Source organism: Manis pentadactyla, chromosome 16 (genome assembly GCF_030020395.1).
Source record: "Manis pentadactyla isolate mManPen7 chromosome 16, mManPen7.hap1, whole genome shotgun sequence".
In the NCBI taxonomy this organism is placed as follows: domain Eukaryota; kingdom Metazoa; phylum Chordata; class Mammalia; order Pholidota; family Manidae; genus Manis; species Manis pentadactyla.
In genome coordinates this window covers 31,639,869-31,661,636 of record NC_080034.1, presented here as the reverse complement: position 1 = coordinate 31,661,636, position 21,768 = coordinate 31,639,869, and the positions used below count along the sequence as shown (strand labels likewise).

Sequence of the window (21,768 nt, the reverse complement as noted above, 5' to 3'; positions counted from 1 at the left end):
GATTTACACTGCTGGGCCAGGATTATACTAACACTGTCTTGATCTCACAGATACTGTATTTGATGACATTTCAAAATGTGAAGGAGTAAAATGAAAAAGTGTGAGAAACTCCCATGAATGCATCTAACTTAACATATCAACAAAGATCTAATGCAGACACAGCTCTGCAAGCTACTCATAGTTTGCCCACACTTTTCCATTCCACTCCCTCCCCCTTGACAAATACAGTCTTCCAAGGGTTACCTTGTAAGACTGAGGTGGGGAGAAAGAACAAGCGTCTAACCAAGAGGCCCTCTGCCATAGCAGATGCAGCGGGAGTATGAAGTCATGCTCTAACCTCCTTTTAGGTGTCCAGTTCTCTGCTAGCTCTGTGAGTAAATGAAGAATATATGCCTACAAAGTAGGGATGCCAGAGCTGGGCAAACCAAATGGCAAAGAGATGCATACAAGGTCATTGTGGGAAAGAAAGCATTTAACAGTCTCCATATGGGCCCTCACACTTTATTCTAACCTTCACGACAACTCTATCAATTCACACAATCCAACAGGTTCAGCAGCTTGCACTCCTCAGCCTGCTGAGAGGGTAGTAACTTGTTCCAGGTCAGACCCCGAATGAGCACAAGCAGGGCCCCCTCGCGGCGGCCTGATAGCGCCCCCGGGCCGCTGAGAGTTCGCGCCTGACGCCCAGGAACGTGCAGTTGGCGCTTCCGCTTCGCGTTGCTCCCCAGGCTAGGGCCGCGCACGGCGTACGGCGCTTGGTGGGGGTTAGTTGGACGGGGAGAAGAAGTAACTCCGCGTGTGGACCTCCCCACTGCGCTCTGCCAGGCTAGCACTCTGGGGAGAGCAGGTTGTGTCCCAGTCCTGCCGCCTCGTGGCCCCTTGAACGGCCCTCACGCCAACCTCCAGCCCTGGTCCCCGCCGCGCTCCAACCCCGCGGAGCCCCAACCCCCGCGGCCCGTGGCCGGAAGCGGGGGTTCCACGTGCTGCAAGTACCGGCGCGTCTGCGCAACGGTGAGCGGTTGGTCAGGTAGCCCGGGTCCTACGAGTCGCGCTTCACCAGGCATCCCACCCAGTCCCATTGTCCTTTGAATCGGGGTTTGAGGGAATCTCCTTGCGGGGGGGCTTCGCGGGCCTGGCCCGCCGCTCTGACAGCTCCGTGAGCGCAGCCGCCGCGGAGATGTGCTCGATGCCCTGGCTGCCGACGCCGGGGTCCTCGTTGGTCCTGCAGGTGTCCTTCGTGGACGTGCATCCTGAGGCGATCCCAGTGCAGCTCTGGGGGCTGGTAGGCCAGCGGCAGGACGAGTACCTGCGGCTGCACAGAAAGATACAGGAAGCGGCGGCTAGTCGCGGCCCCGGGGCGCTGGGAGGCGCCTTGGTCTCGCCGGGGGAACTGTGCCTGGTGCAGGTGGGGCTCTTGTGGCACCGCTGCCGCGTGGTCAGCTACCAGGCACAGGAGAGCCGCGTCTTCCTGCTTGACGAGGGCCGCACCGTCACGGCCAGCGCGGACTCACTGGTTCCGGGGTGCAGCGAGTTCTTCCATATGCCCTCCGCCGTGCTGGGCTGCGTGCTGGCCGGCCTGGTGCCAGCAGGCGGCGGCAGCGCAGGCGGGGACCAGCCCCAGCCCTGGCCGTCGAGGGCTGTGGACTTCCTTAGCAACCTGCAGGGCAAGGAGGTGCACGGGCGGGTCCTGGACGTGCTGCTCCTCCATCGCCTGGTCCTCCTGGAGGTGCCCAGTGTGTTCCAGCAGATGCAGGCGCTTGGCCTGGCCCGGCAGGTACCCAGCAGCCTATTCCGCTTGCTACTCAAACCCTACCTCACCACGGCCGCTGCTGGCATGGGCCCCGAGCCCCCAGGCCTCCCGAGAATCCTCCCCAAGCAAGAGCGTCCTGGCCTGGATTACTTCTATCCCCAACTGCAGCTGGGCGTGACGGAGCCCGTGGTGGTAACCCAGGTGTGCCACCCCCACCGCATTCATTGCCAGCTCCGGAGCCTCTCACAGGAGATCCACCGCCTGTCTGAGAGCATGGTGCAGACATACCGGGGTTCCACGGGGACAAGCGATGAGAACTCCAGTAGTGCCACGTGGAACGAGGGGGAGGAGAGCCCAGATAAGCCGGGCTCTCCGTGCGCATCCTGTGGATGGGATGGGCACTGGTACAGGGCGCTCTTGCTCGAGACATTTCCGCTCCAGCGCTGTGCCCAGGTGCTTCACGTGGACTATGGAAGGAAGGAGTTGGTGAGTTGCAGTAGCCTCCGCTACCTGCTGCCCGAATATTTTCGAATGCCTGTGGTGACCTACCCTTGTGCCCTGTATGGACTCTGGGACCGTGGGGGAGGCTGGTCTCGGTCACAGGTGGGTGACCTGAAGACGCTGATCCTGGGCCAGGCAGTGAATGCAAAGATCGAGTTTTATTGTTCCTTTGAACATGTGTATTATGTCACCCTGTATAGAGAAGATGGGATTAATCTTAACTGTGCGTTCGGAGTACAGTCCTGTTGCTTGGTGGACAGATTCCTTCAGGGCCAGGGAAGAGAGGAGGAAGAGGAGGAGGAAGCAGAAAGGGGTCTTCACTCTCAGTCTCCTGCTAAAGAAATGGAAGAAGAGATTTCACTCCCAGCCTTAAAATCTATCCAGTTAAAGATAAATGCCTTCTATGATGTCCAGGTAGAGTTTGTTGAAAATCCTTCTGAGTTTTGGATTAGGTTGAGGAAACACAATGGCACCTTCAGCAAATTGATGAAGAGAATGTGCAGTTTCTATTCTTCGGCCAGTAAGTTGGATGGTGTAGTTCTGAAACCTGAACCTGATGACCTCTGCTGTGTCAAATGGAAAGAAAATGGCTATTATCGGGCGATCATCACCAAATTAGATGACGAGAGAGTGGATGTGTTTTTAGTTGACCGAGGCAACTCAGAAAATGTGGACTGGCGTGACATGAGGATGCTGCTGCCTCAGTTCAGGCAACTCCCCAAACTGGCTCTGAAGTGCACACTAGCTGATATTTGGCCTTTGGGAAAAAACTGGAGCGAGGAAGCAATTTCCTTTTTTAAAAAGACTGTGCTCCACAAAGAATTAGTTATCCATGTCCTTGCTAAGCACAATAATCAATATGTTATTGAGATTCTGGATGAATCAAGAACAGGAGAAGAAAACATTAGTAAGGTAATTGCACAAGCTGGATATGCCAAGTATCAGGAATTTGAAACAAAGGAAAATATTCCCTTAAGTGCCCACTCTCCAGGGCATGTTTCAAACCATTTTGCTGTGGAGAATAACAAAATATCCTCTGCCAAGAAGATGGAAGTGGAACAGAAAGCCAAGAGGAATACTAAAACCAAGTCTGTTTCGGAAGTTTTGACTGGCCCAACAGTTACAAATGTTTCAACTGGACTAGTTGTGCAGGAAAAAGAGAAAAGAGTATCTGTTTATTCTTCTCTTATACGGAATTTCTTGGAAAATAAGCCAGGCTCTTCTTGTGAAGGAGAGCTAGAAGTTGGAAGTACAGTAGAAGTCAAAGTGTCTTACATTGAAAACCCTGGCCATTTCTGGTGCCAGCTGACCAGGAACGTAAAAGAACTTAAAACTCTGATGTGTAATATTCAGGACTATTGCAAGAAGACAGCTACTCCTTACCAGGGAACCACTCCTGCTTGCTTAGCAAAACGAACAGTAAATGGAAAATGGTCCAGAGCTCTGATTAGTGGGGCACAATATTCAGAGCATGTCAATGTAATATTTGTAGATTATGGAGACAAAGAAAAGGTATCTGTGAAGAATATTTATTCAATTAGTGAAGAGTTTCTCAAAGTGAAGGCTCAGGCTTTTAGGTGCAGTCTTTATAATTTAATTCAACCAACTGGTCCAAATCCCTTTATTTGGAATGAAGAGGCAATACAAGCTTTTAGTAACTTTGTGGATAATGCATGGGAAGACAATCTAGAATTAAAATGCACAATATTTGCGTTGACTTCAATACGTGATGAAGAACTGTTGGTCGTCGATTTGCTAACACCCTTTCAGAGTGTATGCCATTTTTTGGTAGAAAAGAGACTTGCAAGACGAGTAAAGCTTCTGAAACCTCTGGAGTCCTCTGTTCAGCTACATTCTTATTACTATTCAACACATGATATGAGAATTGGAAGTGAAGAATCAGTGTATATAACACATGTTGATGACCCTTGGACATTTTATTGCCAACTGGAAAAAAATGCAAATATTTTAGAACAGTTGTCACGTAATATTACACAGTTAAGTAAAGTTTTGCTGAATTTAAAAACCGCTCCCTTGATTCCTGGAAACTTGTGTCTTGCCAAGTATACTGATGGAATCTGGTACAGGGGGATAATAATAGAAAAAGAACCAAGTAAAGTCTTCTTTGTTGATTTTGGGAACGTTTATGTGGTGGCAATGGATGATCTGCTTCCAATTCCTAGTGATGCATATAATGTCTTACTTTTGCCCATGCAAGCTATTAAATGTTTATTATCTGATATTCCTGATCATATACCAGAAGAAGTTACAACATGGTTAAAGGAGACTATTTTAGATAAGTCATTGAAGGCTTTGGTCATAGCAAAAGATCCAAATGGAAGACTGATTATAGAACTATATGATGATAGTATTCAAATTAATGCTAATATTAATGAGAAGTTAGGGCTACTTGGTTATAAAGGTGGGACAAGAAAAAAAGAAGAAATTGAAGCCCTCCTCTCTGCAACCGAAACATCTGAAGTAAAACAGGAGAATAAGAAGTTGTCACCAACAGAGTATTTAAGTAAAACAGAGAACAAGTTATACACTGTGGAGATACTGGGAGAATCTAAGGCCAGCTTAGCGTGTAAGGAGCCCAAACTTTTACAAAGTTCAACAAAGGCAACCTTAATCACTCCATATCAGGACTCTGTGGAAAATAAAAATAATCAAGTGTCTCCATTAACAATAGAAAAGAAAGAAGAAAATTTTGCTGAGCCCCCTTTGAAAGTCACAGAACTACAAGGTACTCTTTCAGAGAGAAAAATAGGGGATTCATACAGCAAACATTTGCCTCTAAAAATTTCTGAGATCCCTCAGAAGACTATACTGCCTGGATTTAAAACAACTGTATATCTTTCTCATATAAATGATGTTTTTGATTTTTATATTCAGCTAATGGAAGATGAAGCTGAAATTACTTGTCTTTCAGAGAGATTAAATGATATTAGAGCAAGGCCTGAGTATTATGCAGGTCCACCTCTGCAAGGAGGAGATTTAGTGTGCGCCATTTTTCCAGAAGACAATTTATGGTATCGTGCCATGGTCATGGAACAAGAGTCAGATGACCTTGTCTCTGTACAGTTTATAGATTATGGCAATATGTCTGTGGTTCACACTAACAAAGTAGGCAAGCTTGACCTTACTAATGCACTATTACCAGGATTGTGCATTCACTGCTCCTTAAGAGGACGTTGGGCTCCTGAGATTTTAAACTGTAAGGAAATGATGCATTACTTTTCTCTAAGGACAGATGAGGCTCAGATAAGATGTGAATTTGTCAAATTTCAAGACAGATGGGAAGTTATTCTTGCTGATGAACATGGGATCATAGCAGAAGATATGATTAACAGATATGCTTTACATGAAACATCTCAAATAGGACCTTCTACCCAAATAAATAAAAATATCAGTTCACAGTCTGTCAACAGATCAGACATAGACATTTCAATATTTCTTAACTGGTATAATCCAAAGATGAAGGTAATAAGAGCATATGCCACTGTGATAGATGGACCTGAATATTTTTGGTGTCGATTTGCCGATACTGAGATACTGCAGTATTTAGAAGTAGAAGTACAAACTGCTGGAGAACTGCTAACAGATGGGAGAAGTTGTATCTCATGTCCTCATATTGGAGATCCTTGCATAGTGAGACATAGAGAAGATGGAAATTATTATAGGGCACTTATCACCAATATTTATGAAGAATACCTTGTATCTGTCAGGCTTGTGGACTTTGGAAACATTGAAGACTGTGTGGACCCAAAAGCACTCTGGAACATTCCTTCTGAACTTTTGGTGGTTCCCATGCAAGCCTTTCCATGTTGCCTCTCAGGATTTAATATTTCAGAAGGCATGTGCCCTCAAGAAGGAAGTGACTATTTTTATGAAATAGTAACAGAAGATATGTTGGAAATAAGAATAGTAGAAATCAAAAGGGATGCTTGTGATATCCCTTTAGCAGTTGTTGACCTGAAAAGCAAAGGTGAAAGTATTAATGAGAAAATGAAGAAATACTCTAAGATTGGTATGAGTAACAGTGATCTGCCCTATGAGAAAAATGGCGCAGGTTTAAAGGAAGCACTTGAGTGCCCCAGTCCTGATGGTGGACGTAAGAAACTGAGCAGTAAAGCTGGACAAGGTAAAACGCTATATGTGGAACCACAGATGGATGAGCTCTCTGAAAGAATCGAAAACGGTCTGAACGTTATGGAAAGCAAACAAAGTAAATTCTGGGACTCTGAACCTGATGACCTGTTTGAAGCTTTTGAACACCCAGATAAAGAAAAAATTGGCACTGAGGCACTGGAAGGTAAAGTAGAGTGCCATTTGGTTGACAAAGCAAAGTTTGATGACGAATACCTAATGACAGGATTTAACACATCATCCCCTCGTGCTGGTCAACCAAAGGAGCTGTTAGAACTGAATTCACTTGAGGTGCCACTTTCTCCTGATGATGAATCACAAGAATTCTTGCAACTAGAATCCATTGAGCTACAGCATTCTCTAGTTGGGGATGAAGAAAAAGCAGAGCTAGGCCTGGCATCTCCGATGGCCCCACTCCCTCAATGCTGCGACACAGAAGAAGCTGTCCTGCCACCATTGACAGCGAAGCTTCCCCTCAACAGTGAAGCCGAGAAGCAGCCAGAGCCAGAATTACCTACAGCCCAGCTGTGTCTAGATGACAAAATAAACCCTTTGTCTTTAAGAGTTAGTTAGGAAGCCCAAGAACCCATGTGTGCTGAGGATACGAGAAAATCAAACTGTGTGGAATGTTTTGATGACCAGCATAGGTTACCACTGCGTCTCCATGGAGAGAAGTGTGATTCTGAAATGCAGGTCGGAATGAACATGCATCAAGAAGAACTTACGGAATATACAAACAGAGATGTCCTTGCATCGCTGACCTCTTTGTTCTCTGAAGAATCCAGAGATGGAAGGAAACACAATAAGGCTTTACAAGATCATGCCTCAGGTATGTGAATTTTTCTTTTTCACTTTCATTTAACTCCATGGCTTTCAAAAGTACTTGTCTTAAAAGAGAACAATTCTCATTTGAATTTTTAAAAAATCAGTTTCGGGAGAAATAGATTAAAACCTGAATAGAAGATCAGATTTGGATTTCATGAGGGGTGTTCTAAACATGGGGAAATTAAGTTGTGAGGTCAGTATAAAGTAATACTTTACATGCTAGGTGAAATGCTGATTTACTTGTTTAAAAATAGAATGCCTAAAATGTGTGTCTCCAAAGGTAATCTTACTTGAAATGGAAACTGTCTTTAAAATCAAGAGGTTATATTCAGGATCACAGGAAGATGGCAGCATGAGTAGTTCAGAGGAAATCTCCTCCCCAAAACATATATATTTATGAAAATACAATAAATACAACTATTCCTAAAAGAGACACCAGTGGATGCAGTACAACAGCCAGGATACATCTACATCTGTGAGAACTCAACATCACACGAAGGGGGTAAGATACAAGCTGTTGCCAGGCGGGACCTGAGTGTTCCCCCACCCCAAAACCTGGCGGGAAGAAAGGAGTCAGAACGGGGAGGGAGTGAAAGCCCAGGACTGCTGAACAACCAGCTCTAGAAATCCACACCCGGAACACAGACACAAGGTGCACGGGGTGCTGGATATTAGAGAGACGGAAAAGCAAAACCTGTGGGCATGTCCCCACAACCTGCGCCCCTGAGACAAAAGAAAAGCAAGTGCTTTCTGCAAGTCTTAAAGAGATAGGGACCCCATAGCTGGACGAAGTTATCCCGGCACACATAGTCAGCAGCTGGGAATCTCGGGGAAACTTAGGCGCCCTAAACCCTGGGGAGGCAGTGCAGCTCTGAGGCCCCTCATGGCACTAAGCAGCCTGCCAGTCGGTCCTCTAACCGGCGCGGACCCTGACACACTGGCCCAGTAGCGGGAGAGTGGCAGGGAGTGCCGGTGGCGGCAGCGCCGGAAGGGACCAGGAGCAGATCGCGTGCGCCAATGGCACGAGAGGGGACCAGGACAGGCTTGTGCTAGCCCGCAGCAGCAGCGACTGAACAGCCTGGGCACGGCTCGCGCGCACCGGCGGCAGTGGAGCCAAAGGAGCCCAGTAGAGGCCTGCGCGGGAGAGCCCCGCGCGCACCTGCAGCAGAGCCAGAGGGAGCAGGCGCGCTCACAGCAGCCAACTGGAATCCCAGCCCAACACACAGCCGTCTAGGCCAGACCCAAAGGCCACTGCTGGCATACAGCTGCCCGCCAGGGGTGCCGCTATCACAGAGGAGCGCACCTGGAGTGCCTGCCACTCCCTGCAGGGCTCCGCGCTGCTCTGATGGAGACCCTGCCCACAGCAGCTTAGGGGATTAACCTGGTGGCTGCTCCAGGAGTGCGAGTACCGACACAGGCAGCAGAGAAGGGTAAGGCATCCAGCAAGCAGGAAAGGACTTTCTTCTCCCAGCTGACACACCTGCAACCTGCCTACAGCCACCGCTGTCACCACGAAAATGCAAAAAAAATTTAGTCCAGTCCAAGATAGTTCAGACAACACCTGAGAGAGGATCTGCAGAGACAGACCTAACCAGTCTCCCTGAAAAAGAATTCAAAATAAAAATCATAAACATGCTGACAGAGCTGCAGAGAAATATGCAAGAGCTAAGGGATGAAGTCCAGAGGGAGATTACAGATGTCTGGAGGGAGATTACAGAAGTGAAACAAACTCTGGAAGGATTTATAAGCAGAATGGATAAGATGCAAAAGGCCATTGATGGAATAGAAACCAGAGAACAGGAATGCATAGAAGCTGACGCAGAGAGAGATAAAAGGATCTCCAGGAATGAAACAATATTAAGAGAACTGTGTGACCAATCCAAAAGGAACAATATCTGCATTATAGGGGTACCAGAAGAAGAAGAGAGGGAAAAGGGGATAGAAAGTGTCTTTGAAGAAATAATTGCTGAGAACTTCCCCAAACTGGGAGAGGAAATAGTTGCTTAGACTACGGAGGCACACAGAACTCCCAAGAGATGGGACCCAAAGAGGACAACACCAAGACACATAATTAAAATGGCAAAGATCAAGGACAAGGACAAAGTATTAAAGGCATCCAGAGAGAGAAAAAAGGTCACCTACAAAGGAAAACCCATCAGGCTATCATCAGACTTCTCAACAGAAACCTTACAGGCCAGAAGAGGATGGCATGATATATTTAATGCAATGAAACAGAAGGGCCTTGAGCCAAGGATACTGTATCCAGCACAATTACCATTTAAATATGAAGGAGGGATTAAAAAATTCCCAGACAAGCAGAAGTTGAGGGAATTTGCCTCCCACAAACCACCTCTACAGGGTATCCTAGAGGGACTGCTCTAGATGGGAGCACTCCTAAAAAGAGCACAGAACAAAACACCCAACATATGAAGAAGGGAGGAGGGAGGAATAAGAAGGGAGAGAAATAATCATCAGACTGTGTTTATAATAGCTCAATAAGTGAGTTAAATTAGACAGTAAGGTAGTAAACAAGCCATCCTTGAACCTTTGGTAACCACGAATCTAAAGCCTGCAATGGCAATAAGTGCATATCTTTCAATAATCACCCTAAATGTAAATGGACTGAATGCACCAATAAGAAGACACAGAGTAATAGATTGGATAAAAAAGCAAGACCCATCTATATGCTGCTTACAAGAGACGCACCTCAAACCCAAAGATATGCACAGACTAAAAGTCAAGGGAATGGAAAAAGATATTTCATGCAAACAACAGGGAGAAAAAAGCAGGTGTTGCAGTACTAGTGTTAGACAAAACAGACTTCAAAACAAAGAAAGTAACAAGAGATAAAGAAGGACATTACATAATGATAAAGAGCTCAGTCCAACAAGAGGATATAACCATTATAAATATTTATGCACCCAACACAGGTGCACCAAAACAAATACTAACAGAACTAAAAGGCGAAATAGAATGCAATGCAATCATTTTAGGAAACTTCAACAGACCACTCCCTCCAAAGGATAGATCCACCAGACAGAAAATAAGTAAGGTCGCAGTGGCACTGAACAACACACTAGAACAGATGGACCTATAGTAATCTATAGAACTCTACTTCGAAGAGCAACAGGATACACACTTTTCTCAAGTGCTCATGGAACATTCTCCAGAATAGGTCACATACTAGGCCACAAAAAGAGCCTCAGTAAATTCCAAGATTGAAATTCTACCGACTTTTCAGACCACAAAGGTATAAAACTAGAAATAAATTGTATAAAGAAAGCAAAAAGGCTCACAAACACATGGAGGCTTAACAGCATGCTCTTAAATAATCAACAGATCAACAACCAAATTAAAATGGAGATCCAGCAATATATGGAAACAAATGACAACAACAACACAAAGCCCCAACTTCTGTGGGACGCAGCAAAAGCAGTCTTAAGAGGAAAGTAAATAGCAATCCAGGCATATTTAAAGAAAGAAGAACAATCCCAAATGAATAGTATAATGTCACAATTATCGAAATTGGAAAAAGAAGAACAAATGAGGCCTAAGGTCAGCAGATGGAGGGACATAATAAAGATCAGAGAAGAAATAAATAAAATTGAGAAGAATAAAACAATAGAAAAAAATCAATGAAACCAAGAGCTGGTTCTTTGAGAAAGTAAACAAAATAGATAAGCCTCTAGCCAGACTTATTAAGAGAAAAAGAGAGTCAACACACATCAACAGAATCAGAAACGAGAAAGGAAAAATCACGACGGACCCCACAGAAATACAAAGAATTATTAGAGAATACTATGAAAACCTATATGCCAACAAGCTGGAAAACCTAGGAGAAATGGACAACTTCCTAGAAAAATACAACCTTCCAAGACTGACCCAGAAAGAAACAGAAAATCTAAACAGACCAATTACCAGCAACGAAATTGAAGCAGTAATAAAAAAAACTACCCAAGAAAAACCCCCGGGCCAGATGGATTTACCTCGGAATTTTATCAGACATACAGAGAAGACATAATACCGATTCTCCTTAAAGTTTTCCAAAAAATAGAAGAGGATGGAATACTCCCAAACTCATTCTATGAAGCCAACATCACCCTAATACCAAAACCAGCAAAGACCCCACCAAAAAAGAAAACTACAGACCAATATCCCTGATGAACATAGATGCAAAAATACTCAACAAAATATTAGCAAACCAAATTCAAAACTACATCAAGAGGATCATACACCATGACCAAGTGGGATTCATCCCAGGGATGCAAGGATGGTACAACATTCGAAGATCCATCAACATCATCCACCACATCAACAAAAAGAAGGACAAAAAACACATGATCATCTCCATAGATGCTGAAAAAGCATTCAACACAATTCAACATCCATTCATGATAAAAACAACAAAATGGGCATAGAGGGCAAGTACCTCAACATATTAAAGGCCAAATATGATAAACCCACAGCTAACATCATACTGAACAGCAAGAGACTGAAAGCTTTTCCTCTGAGATAAGGAATAATACAGGGATGCCCACTCTCCCCACTGTTATTCAACATAGTACTGGAGGTCCTTGCCATGGCAATCAGACAAAACAAAGAAATACAAGGAATCCAGATTGGTAAAGAAGAAGTCAAACTGTCACTATTTGCAGATGACATGATATTGTACATAAAAAAACCTAAAGACTCCACTGCAAAACTACTAGAACTAATATCAGAATTCATCAAAGTTGCAGGATACAAAATTAACACACAGAAATCTGTAACTTTCCTATACACTAACAATGAACTAATAGAAAAATCAGGAAAACAATTCCATTCACAATAGCATCAAAAAGAATAAAATACCTAGGAATAAACCTAACCAAGGAAGAGAAAGACCTATACCCTGAAAACTATAAGACACTCTTAAGAGAAATTAAAGAGGTCACTAACAAATGGAAACTCATCCCATGCTCCTGGCTAGGAAGAATTAATATCGTCAAAATGGCCATCCTGCCCAAAGCAATATACAGATTCGATGCAATCCCTATAAAATTACCAACAGCATTCTTCAATGAACTGAAACAAATAGTTCAAAAATTCATATGGAACCGCCAAAGACCCCGAATAGCCAAAGCAATCCTGAGAAGGAAGAATAAAGTGGGAGGGATCTCGCTCCCCAACTTCAAGTTCTACTACAAAGCCACAGTAATCCAGACAATTTGGTATTGGCACAAGAACAGAGCCACAGACCAGTGGAACAGAATAGAGACTCCAGACATTAACCCAAACATATATGGCCAATTAATATACAATAAAGGAGCCATGGATATACAATGGGGAAATGACAGTCTCTTCAACAGATGATGCTGGCAAAACTGGACAGCTACATGTAAGAGAATGAAACTGGACCACTGTCTAACCCCATACACAAAAGTAAATTCAAAATGGATCAAAGACCTGAATGTAAGTCATGAAACCATAAAACTCTTAGAAAAAAACATAGGCAAAAATCTCTTGGACATGACATGAGTGACTTCTTCATAAACATATCTCCCTGGGCAAGGGAAACAAAGGCAAAAATGAACAAGTGGGACTATATCAAGCTAAAAAGCTTCTGTACAGCAAAGGACACCATCAATAGAACAAAAAGGTATCCTACAGTATGGGAGAATATATTCATAAATGACAGATCAGATAAAGGATTGACATCCAAAATATATAAAGAGCTCACATGCCTCAACAAACAAAAAGCAAATAATCCAATTAAAAAATGGGCAGAGGAGCTGAATAGACAGTTCTCCAAAGAAGAAATCCAGATGGCCAACAGGCACATGAAAAGATGCTCCACATCACTTATCATCAGAGAAATGCAAATTAAAACCACAATGAGATATCACCTCACACCAGTAAGGATCGCCATCATCGAAAAGACAAACAACAACAAATGTTGGCGAGGCTGTGGAGAAAGGGGAACCCTCCTACACTGCTGGTGGGAATGTAAATTACTTCAACCATGTGGAAAGCAGTATGGAGGTTCCTCAGAATGCTCAAAATAGAAATACCATTTGACCCAGGAATTCCACTCCTAGGAATTTACCCTAAGAATGCAGCACTCCAGTTTGAAAAAGACAGATGCACCCCTATGTTTATCACTACACTATTTACAATAGCCAAGAAATGGAAGCAACCTAAGTGTCCATCAGTAGATGAATGGATAAAGAAGGTGTGGTACATATACACAATGGAATATTACTCAGCCATAAGAAAATAACAGATCCTACCGTTCGCAACAACATGGATGGAGCTAGAGGGTATTATGCTCAGTGGAATAAGCCAGGCAGAGAAAGACAAGTACCAAATGATTTCACTCATATGTGGAGTATAAGAACAAAGGAAAACTGAAGGGACAAAACAGCAGCAGAACCACAGAACCCAAGAATGGACTAACAGTTACCAAAGCAAAAGGGACTGGGGAGGATGGGTGGGAAGGGAGGGATAAGGGCGGGGAAAAAGAAAGAGGGTATTACAATTAGCATGTATAGTGCGTGGGGGGCACAGGAAGGGCTGTGCAACACAGAAAAGACAAGTAGTGATTTTACAGCATCTTACTACGCAGATGGACAATGACTGTGAAGGGGTATGTAGGGGGTCTTGGTGAATGGTGAGCCTAGTAAACACAATGTTCTTCATGTAATTGTAGATTAATGATACCAAAAAAATCAAGAGGTTATCTTTCTTAGTAAGTTTTTTAAAAAATCATAGTGTTCCTTTGCCAAGCACTACTATAGGTATGAATTGATGACAGAGATCATTTTAGCAGATTTTTCAAATTCAACTGTTTTGTTTCATGCATATGCCTTGCCATTCATTTAGAAAGCCTTAACTCAAAGCCAGATGTAGGGAGCCCCTATGGACAAAAAAGTTAACAGCCATAAGATAATGTTAGAGGGCATTTATTGTCATTAATGTTTCTATAAATGATGATTTTTTGCTATTTTTATGGCTTTTACATTATTTTTTACTATTGCTAAGTAGCTATTTTCTTGGCTACTTAATAAGATTTAAATATTACATGAAATGGCTAACTTTTAGGGTTTTAAAAATAATCAAAGTTAAACATTTTAAATGTCAATTTTTCTATTATTAAATTCGAGTCATTGTGTCTGATAGAGAAAACAATAAACTAAGGAGACAAACTCACCACACTCCTACCACCAAGAAATGACGATATTAATGCCGTGCTTTACTCCCTTCCTGTTGTCTTTTGCCCTGTGTATGTCAATTTGCATAGTTTCAAAAACAAAATAGAGATCATACTATCTTACACTGTTGAATCCTGCATTTTTAATCCCTCAAATAACTTTACAAATATTTTAAATCCATAGTATGCCATCTTGTGGCTATATGATAGTTTATTTAAATGCTGCCTTAAATTTTTGTTCCTCGTTGCCACATTTTAATAATAATAAGTAGTAGCTTTGTGATAAGAATGTCTGCTCACTTGCAATATGCTGCTTCACTAGAGAAATGACTGCTGTAACCATAGACCACACCACAAGTGGCAATAATAACAAGTTTTTGGTAGTAATTTCAGTGTTAGGAATCAGATTCACAGCCTTGCAAAACACATTACATGATGGTGGTGTTTTTTGAGGAACATAGTAGGAATTCTATGGAAAGAGAGCCCTGGGCGGATTTAAAATAAAATTGAGGCAAGGAGGCAGGACATACACCAGATACGATATTGATTATAGAGGAATAATAGTAAATGCAAATTAAGGAAATACTTTGTTTGTATAGCTCACATTAAAGGATTAGGAGGCATGTATTGGGTTTTACTCTATTCAATTTGGCAGCTCAAACAGAGAACACCTGCCCTCTGAAGGGATTTACCGTTGGTTCCAAATGTGTTGTGTGGTCAAGCCTAAGAAACACATGGTCTAAATGTGAGATTTTGGAAATAGCTGATGAAGGCACAAGGGTAAGTAAAGTTGAAGTGCTTTATCTAAACATGTACTTGCAGACTGCTAAGGAAATTCTACCAAACTTTATCAGACTAGAAAATTCAATTGAACAGTTTCACTTGTTTGGTCCCCCAATTATTTGATTCAGCGTGAAAATCATTTAGAAAGTTCACATATAAGCATCTTAGCAAGCAGTCATCCTTGGCTCTCTCATCCCCTTTCCCCTGAAATCCTATCAGTCACCAAGTTCCATACTTTCCACTTCTTATCTCTTAGTTAAAACTTTTTATACCTAATGCCACTGCCTTGGTTAAATCCCTCCTTTCAAACCAGGTTACTCTAATGACCTTGTATTGGGTTTACTTCTAGTCTTCCTTCCATGGATCCTCCATACTGCCAGTGTGAAGTTTGCCTAATGCAGATCTGACTTCTTCATTCCTGAGTGTAACATTTCCTGGGCACTTCCAGTTCACTGTGTTTCTACTGTGATCTGAAAACCACTTAAATCAGAATCACTTGGTGTGTTTCTAAAATTGTAGATCCCCAGACCATGCCCTGCCTGGCTGATTCACAATTTCTGGGGGTAAGGCCAGGAATATGCATTCTTATAACATTAAAATTTGAGCACTGCTAGTCTAGAATAGAAAAGTCAAGCTCACTAACATGGCATTGTCCTCTAGAGGACCTGGGGTTGCGTATCCATGTACCTCTCCAGCCTTAGCTCTCTACTTCTTCATGTTTTGTACATTATATCAGATGGACATCAAACTACCTGACTTCTCTTATATATACTTTTCCACTTGGCTTCTTTGATATATTTAATAATGCACTTCTATTCACCTGTATTCTGTCACCTTCCCAAACTTGTTAATTTCCACTTTTCTTTAAAACATTTACTCCAGCCATTGCCTCTTCCAGGAAGCATTCATTACCATTACTTTCTAAATCTCTCCATCTCTTCTCCATCACCCATAAAGGCTTTCTACCTGTATTATATTCCTACACTTCCTGCTGCAGAAGTCTGTACTTCCTACATTGTATTGTAATTATCTGCTGAGAGGCCTGTTTCTTCACCAAATTTTGAACTTCTTGAGATCTAAATTTTATCCATCTTTGATCCCTAGGCATAGATACTCAATATATGTTTTTTGAACTAAAGTGCCATTCAGTTCAAAAATAAGATTGAAGTTTAATAAAATCATTTCCATTGCCTTTTAAAGTATTTCATTTTGAAGAGGATTGCTCCACTTTTTGGAAACTACCAATTTGTAGTAAATATTTTCTTTTCTCTTGTAGGTTTTGAACCTTTCAAATGGTGTGGAGGAGATAGTGAACCCTGAGGATGTCTGGAATGGTGTACCCGAGGTGGATAAGAGTCCATCTGGGGTATAGAATTACATAAATAGTAATCAATGAGATCATTGCCCTTCATTTTTTTTTTTCTTTTTGAGATTCTGGTTTTATTTTCTTTTTTTTTTGAGAGGGCATCTCTCATATTAAATGGTTGTTAACAGCAATAAAATTCTGATAGGGGACTCAATGCACAATCATTAATCAACCCCAAGCCTAATTCTCAACAGTCTCCAATCTTCTGAAGCATGACGAACAAGTTCTTACATGGTGAACAAGTTCTTACATAGTGAATAAGTTCTTACATGGTGAACAGTGCAAGGGCAGTCGTATCACAGAAACTTTCGGTTTTGATCACGGATCATGAACTATAAACAATCAAGTCAGATATGATTATTCATTTGATTTTTATACTTGATTTATATGTGAATCCCACATTTCTCCCTTATTTTTTTTTTTAAGGAAATGCTGAATTGGTAGGTAGATGCAAGATAAAGGTAGAAAACATAATTTAGTGCTGTAAGAGGGCAAATGTAGATGATCAGGTCTGTGCCTATAGACTAAGTATTAATCCAAGCTAGACAAGGCATTGCCCTTCATTTTTAAAGGCTACTTAAACTATTTCCAAAACCCTTGTGTTTAGAAAGAATAGAGAAAAAAATACTAATACTGTAATAACAATGAGAAATATCAATAACAAAATCAATGCTTCTGAACTTTATGTGAGGTGTCCCTTTAGGCAAACTAGTTATTAATGTTTTACTCCTTGATTTTGATTTTAGGATTTAACAATTGAAAGTCGTTTGGTGTCTGTGACCTTTATAAAAATACTTTTGATTCAGAAAATCTGGTGAAATGGCAAAGTTAACACGGTGAATGTTTCAGTCACCTATATAATACATCCATCAAAGAAAGACTGATCAGTTTGGTTTTCTTTTAGAATTTTTTCTGTTTATGTGGAATATGTCAGTTATGTATTTGAAGCATAGTTGATTTCATTATACATACAATTGTACATTCTGTGTTCTTCATTTAAAATTATATGGTGGCATTTTCCCAGGCTATTGTAATACCTGGGCGTTTGAGTTTATTCTGTTTGGAATTTGTTGGACCTCTTGCTTCAAAATCTTTGATAGTTCCTTATCTGGTCATCTCAGGGATTGCATCTGCTATCTTGAGAAATTATCAGCTTTTCCTGGTTCTTTGTATGATGAGTAATTTTGGATTGCATCCTGAATGTTTTGAATATGATGTTGCAAGACTTTGGATCCTGTGAAAATCTTCTAGAAAATATTGAAGATTTTTTTTTAGCAGGTCATCAACCAGTTGGGTTCACACCACAAGTTCTCTCTCTCCTTCTGTGTTTGATGGTTCCCATGTCAGTCTAGTTTTCTGAGTCTTTGCTGTGATGTTCAGGTCTGCCCAGGACACAAGCCTCTCAGAGACATGGGCAGTGGTTTATAGGCTGTTAAAGACTGCTATGCTTAATTGGTTCTATTCTGCTATGCATAGTTCAGGGGTAACCTTGACACTTATCTCAGTTCTTATATGGTATTCAGGGTTCAGAATTCTCCATTTTTTTCCTCTGTGAGATTTCTTCCACACTTTCTGACTGAAGGGCTATCTTGTTCCTCTGTAGGGACCCCTTGGCCTGGTCCTCTGGACAGAAAGCATGTTTCTCTCAAGGCTTCCCTCTGTGCTATTCTGCAGTGCTGGCAGACTGAGCACACTTTTGGAGTGAAGTAAATAGAGAAAAGAGGAGAAGATAATTCTCCCTCCCCACTCCAGATGGACTGAAGGCCCCTTTCCCAGTTCCACTGGCCAGAGTCTTCTCTCAGATCTTCAGGCGCCCGCACTGGTGCTGCTGTGTCCCCAGGCAGTAGCTGGGGCCACTCTCAGGACCCGCCAGAAGCAGAAAAATTGAAAAAGAAGAAAGAAAGAAGGGAGAAAGGAAGGAAGGAAGGAAGGAAGGGAGAGAGGGAGGGAAAGAAAACCAATGAAGGGATTTCTCACCTATTCCCTGCTCTCTAGCATTCAGGGGCCTCTTTTCCCAATCCGCTGGAAATAGAGGATTTCTCAGTTTTGCTGTCCATCCGTCCTGGGCTCTGATTTGGTCCAACCCCCAGTCAAAATTAGGAGACGGAGGGAAAAAAAGAAAAAAGAAAAACCTGTTAAACTCACTCCTTTTATTCAAGTTTTTCTTCATTCTTCCATCTGCCTGTTCCTGTTTACTTTTCAAAGTCTGCAGGTAGTTGCTTTGTGTATTTTTTCTAGATGTTTTAGTTGTAATCAGTGTAAGAGAGGCTATAGTCAGCTTACTCTATTTGGCTGCAGCCAGAAGGCCATAGATATATAGCATTGCATGACATTAATGGTCAATAATTTATTAAACCATTTCTCCTAGTACTGGACATTTAGATCATTTGAAATTTTTCACTATGACAAATCATTGAACATCTCTCTTTGCCTTAGGTTAATTTCATTTTTTGTTTACTTGTCAAAAACAACAGCCTGCTTCACTTAAGGTGCATCAGTATTTACTAAAACTTTCTTTTACATTCTGATCTTTGCCATCCATTAATTTTCAAGAATGACAACCAAATACACAGATCTACACAACAAGTTTCTGTTTGGATAAACTGCCCTATACCTGCCAAGTAGAACAGAACCATTTCAGATGATTGAAAGTGTTCATAAAATAATATAGACACAACTACCTCTGGCTTTAACTAATCACAAAGTAGCACCTATAGAAACTAGTATCGGTAAGGCTTTATATGTTTTGATTTGTTTGTTAATGCAATTTAAATGATCCTTTTCTTAAATTTGAAGAGAGATATGCCTGTCCACAAATAAAATGGATTTCCTTAAAAAGTGAATATCATGAGGTATTAAATTACACGTGACTAATTTTTGTGATACATCAGGTCACTATGATCTGGAAGTCTGACTACATTTTTTTTAAAATTTTTTTTCATTTAAGCTATTTCATTTCACCATAAGAATATGTCTCATGAATTAATTTCTGTATAGTCATCATGCATGCACACAGTGCTGTTTGTTGTTGAATGGAATATAGGAGAAATATCCTTTATTAAGTCTTTAATAAAGTATCTGTGGCTCACCATGGTTAATATGTTTGAGTAGCATCTCTGTAAACAATGCACCAAACACCAAAGTTGTGGATCGTAGGGAGCTTAAAATTGGAAAAGCATACCTTACTCGCTGTGTGGAATGCTCCAGTGGAGATGTTTCAGAGAAATGAATATTTGAAAAATAAAAAATGTACTTGAAGTGATTCTTCACTATGAAATCGGTTTGCCCTACTTTTAAAGAATTAGTTTTTTGTTGTTTACCATTTTTCTGATTCAGATTTTCATATTTTGATTATTTTGTGTCTATAATTTAAAAATTGGTATTAATTCAGAGGTTTCTTTTGTTGGGTTATATTCCAAACAGTGGGAAAAGATCTTTACCTCATGTCATTGGATAGTACTGCCCTTAAAGGTAACTTGTGTTTTTAAAATGCTTTTATCACCCAGATTGCCAAATCTTAAAGATATCATTACCCTGAATCCTCAAACAAAATGGCTTATCAATGTCCTTGGGTGTTAGTAGTAGAAAAGAAAAAAATGAAACTCTTTAGCTGGAAATGTGAAATGTGCTTATGGGGAGAAATAACCAAGAAGAGGGTTTCTTGAAATATAGGAAGTTTGTTTGTTGAGCGAATTCATCTTGAAAATTAGATTGTGAATCTGATAAATTCATACATTATAGCATGTTCTCAGTGTTAATTAGTTCAAGCATTCAAACAATCTTTGCATGCTAAAGGATGTCTTGGGATTTTTTCTGGATTTTTAGTTTATCTGCATAAGATTCAATTTGTTGGAATAACCTGGTTATGGCATAGTCTTGTACATAAATAACACACTTGTTCTTAGAATCGAGGCACATTGTGGATGCAGTCGGCTCTTGGTGCCTTTTGCAGTATGTGAAAAATATACATGCTCAGAGAATAAGGACTAATTAGTTATTAGCCTTGTTTATGTCATTCTAGCAAAATACAACATATGCCAATTTCATAATCTTTTAGAGAAACTTTGCTTGATAATAGGTAGAGTGTGAGAACCAAAATACTAAGAAGAGAAAAAACATTTCTGTAGGAACAATTCTCTACAATAATTAGAATACTCATATGTCCCTTCTCCCCATTTTTAATTTGCTTAAAATTTAATATTTCAAAATTTCCCCAATTAAATGCTTTTGGTGGCATCCATGTAGTTTGTTTCTTTTCATGTTTCTTTCTCAATTTGAGGTTTTTCTCTTCTTGTTTCAGAAAAGGGGTCTGAAGGTGATAGAGATTTAACTGTGGAGCCATAGATGTGGCCAATGAGAAACCGTTCTTAAGCAAGTGGACTTTTATCCAGACCAACAGAGTATTTGAGAAAACTGAGAGCATGTAATCAGAAGAAGTTGTCATTTTTTAAAACTTTGATGTGTCAAAAACAAAAATAGCTCTCAAATGACTGTGCTGTGTATTTTAGGGGTATTGCTGTACATGTGGATCTGGGATCTTCCTTCTCCCTTTAAATGTGTTATGTTTCTAATAAGTTGGGAGGTTTATTTTGCTCAACTTGCTAACACATTACTAAAATTTAAAAAAACTACTTTAGTTTCCTTTGAATAAAGTGTTTTAAATGAAAAATGATAGGTTTATAACTATTATATGATGCTACTTAGGAGGATGACTTTTTGTTCATAGTAACTTCTTCAGAATATTTTGTTCTGTTTCTGCAACTTTGACTTGTCTGTTTAGTTAAGCATTTGACTAATATTATGTTTGAATTTGGAAGTATTCTAATGTGATGCAAGATTTGAATAAAATTTATCCTTAAAGGTCTGGTGGTCTCATTTCATGAAAAAGGAAATAGGATTCTGGAATATCTGGTTTGGGAATATCTGTAGTAATGGAATCACAAGTCTATAATGGGGGAAATAGTAATATTAAATGTTAACTCTTATGTGTTAGTCACTCACTGGTACTTTAAATGCATGTTGTCATCTAATCCTTGACTCTGAGATGCACAGATTAGATCTCAGAGAAAATTAAAGCTTTTTAGAGAAGTTAAATAACTTACCTAATGTCAAAGACCTAGTGAGTCTCAGAGGCTTGATCAAACCCAGATCCATCTAGCTTTAAAGTCCATGCCTTTAAAACATGGCTTTGTATAGATGGGAGTA

General features: G+C 41.0%; 1 protein-coding gene across 1 annotated transcript; it reads left to right on the top strand.

Annotated features, from left to right (window-relative positions):
- Positions 1 to 511: 511 nt before the first annotated feature.
- LOC118933370 (tudor domain-containing protein 6-like) lies at positions 512 to 20,893 on the top strand. The gene is given in 4 exon segments (XM_036927570.2): positions 512 to 7,229; positions 15,070 to 15,194; positions 16,474 to 16,563; positions 20,864 to 20,893. Coding segments are annotated over 4 exon segments (6,297 nt in total). The 5' UTR covers positions 512 to 1,177.
- Positions 20,894 to 21,768: the final 875 nt, after the last annotated feature.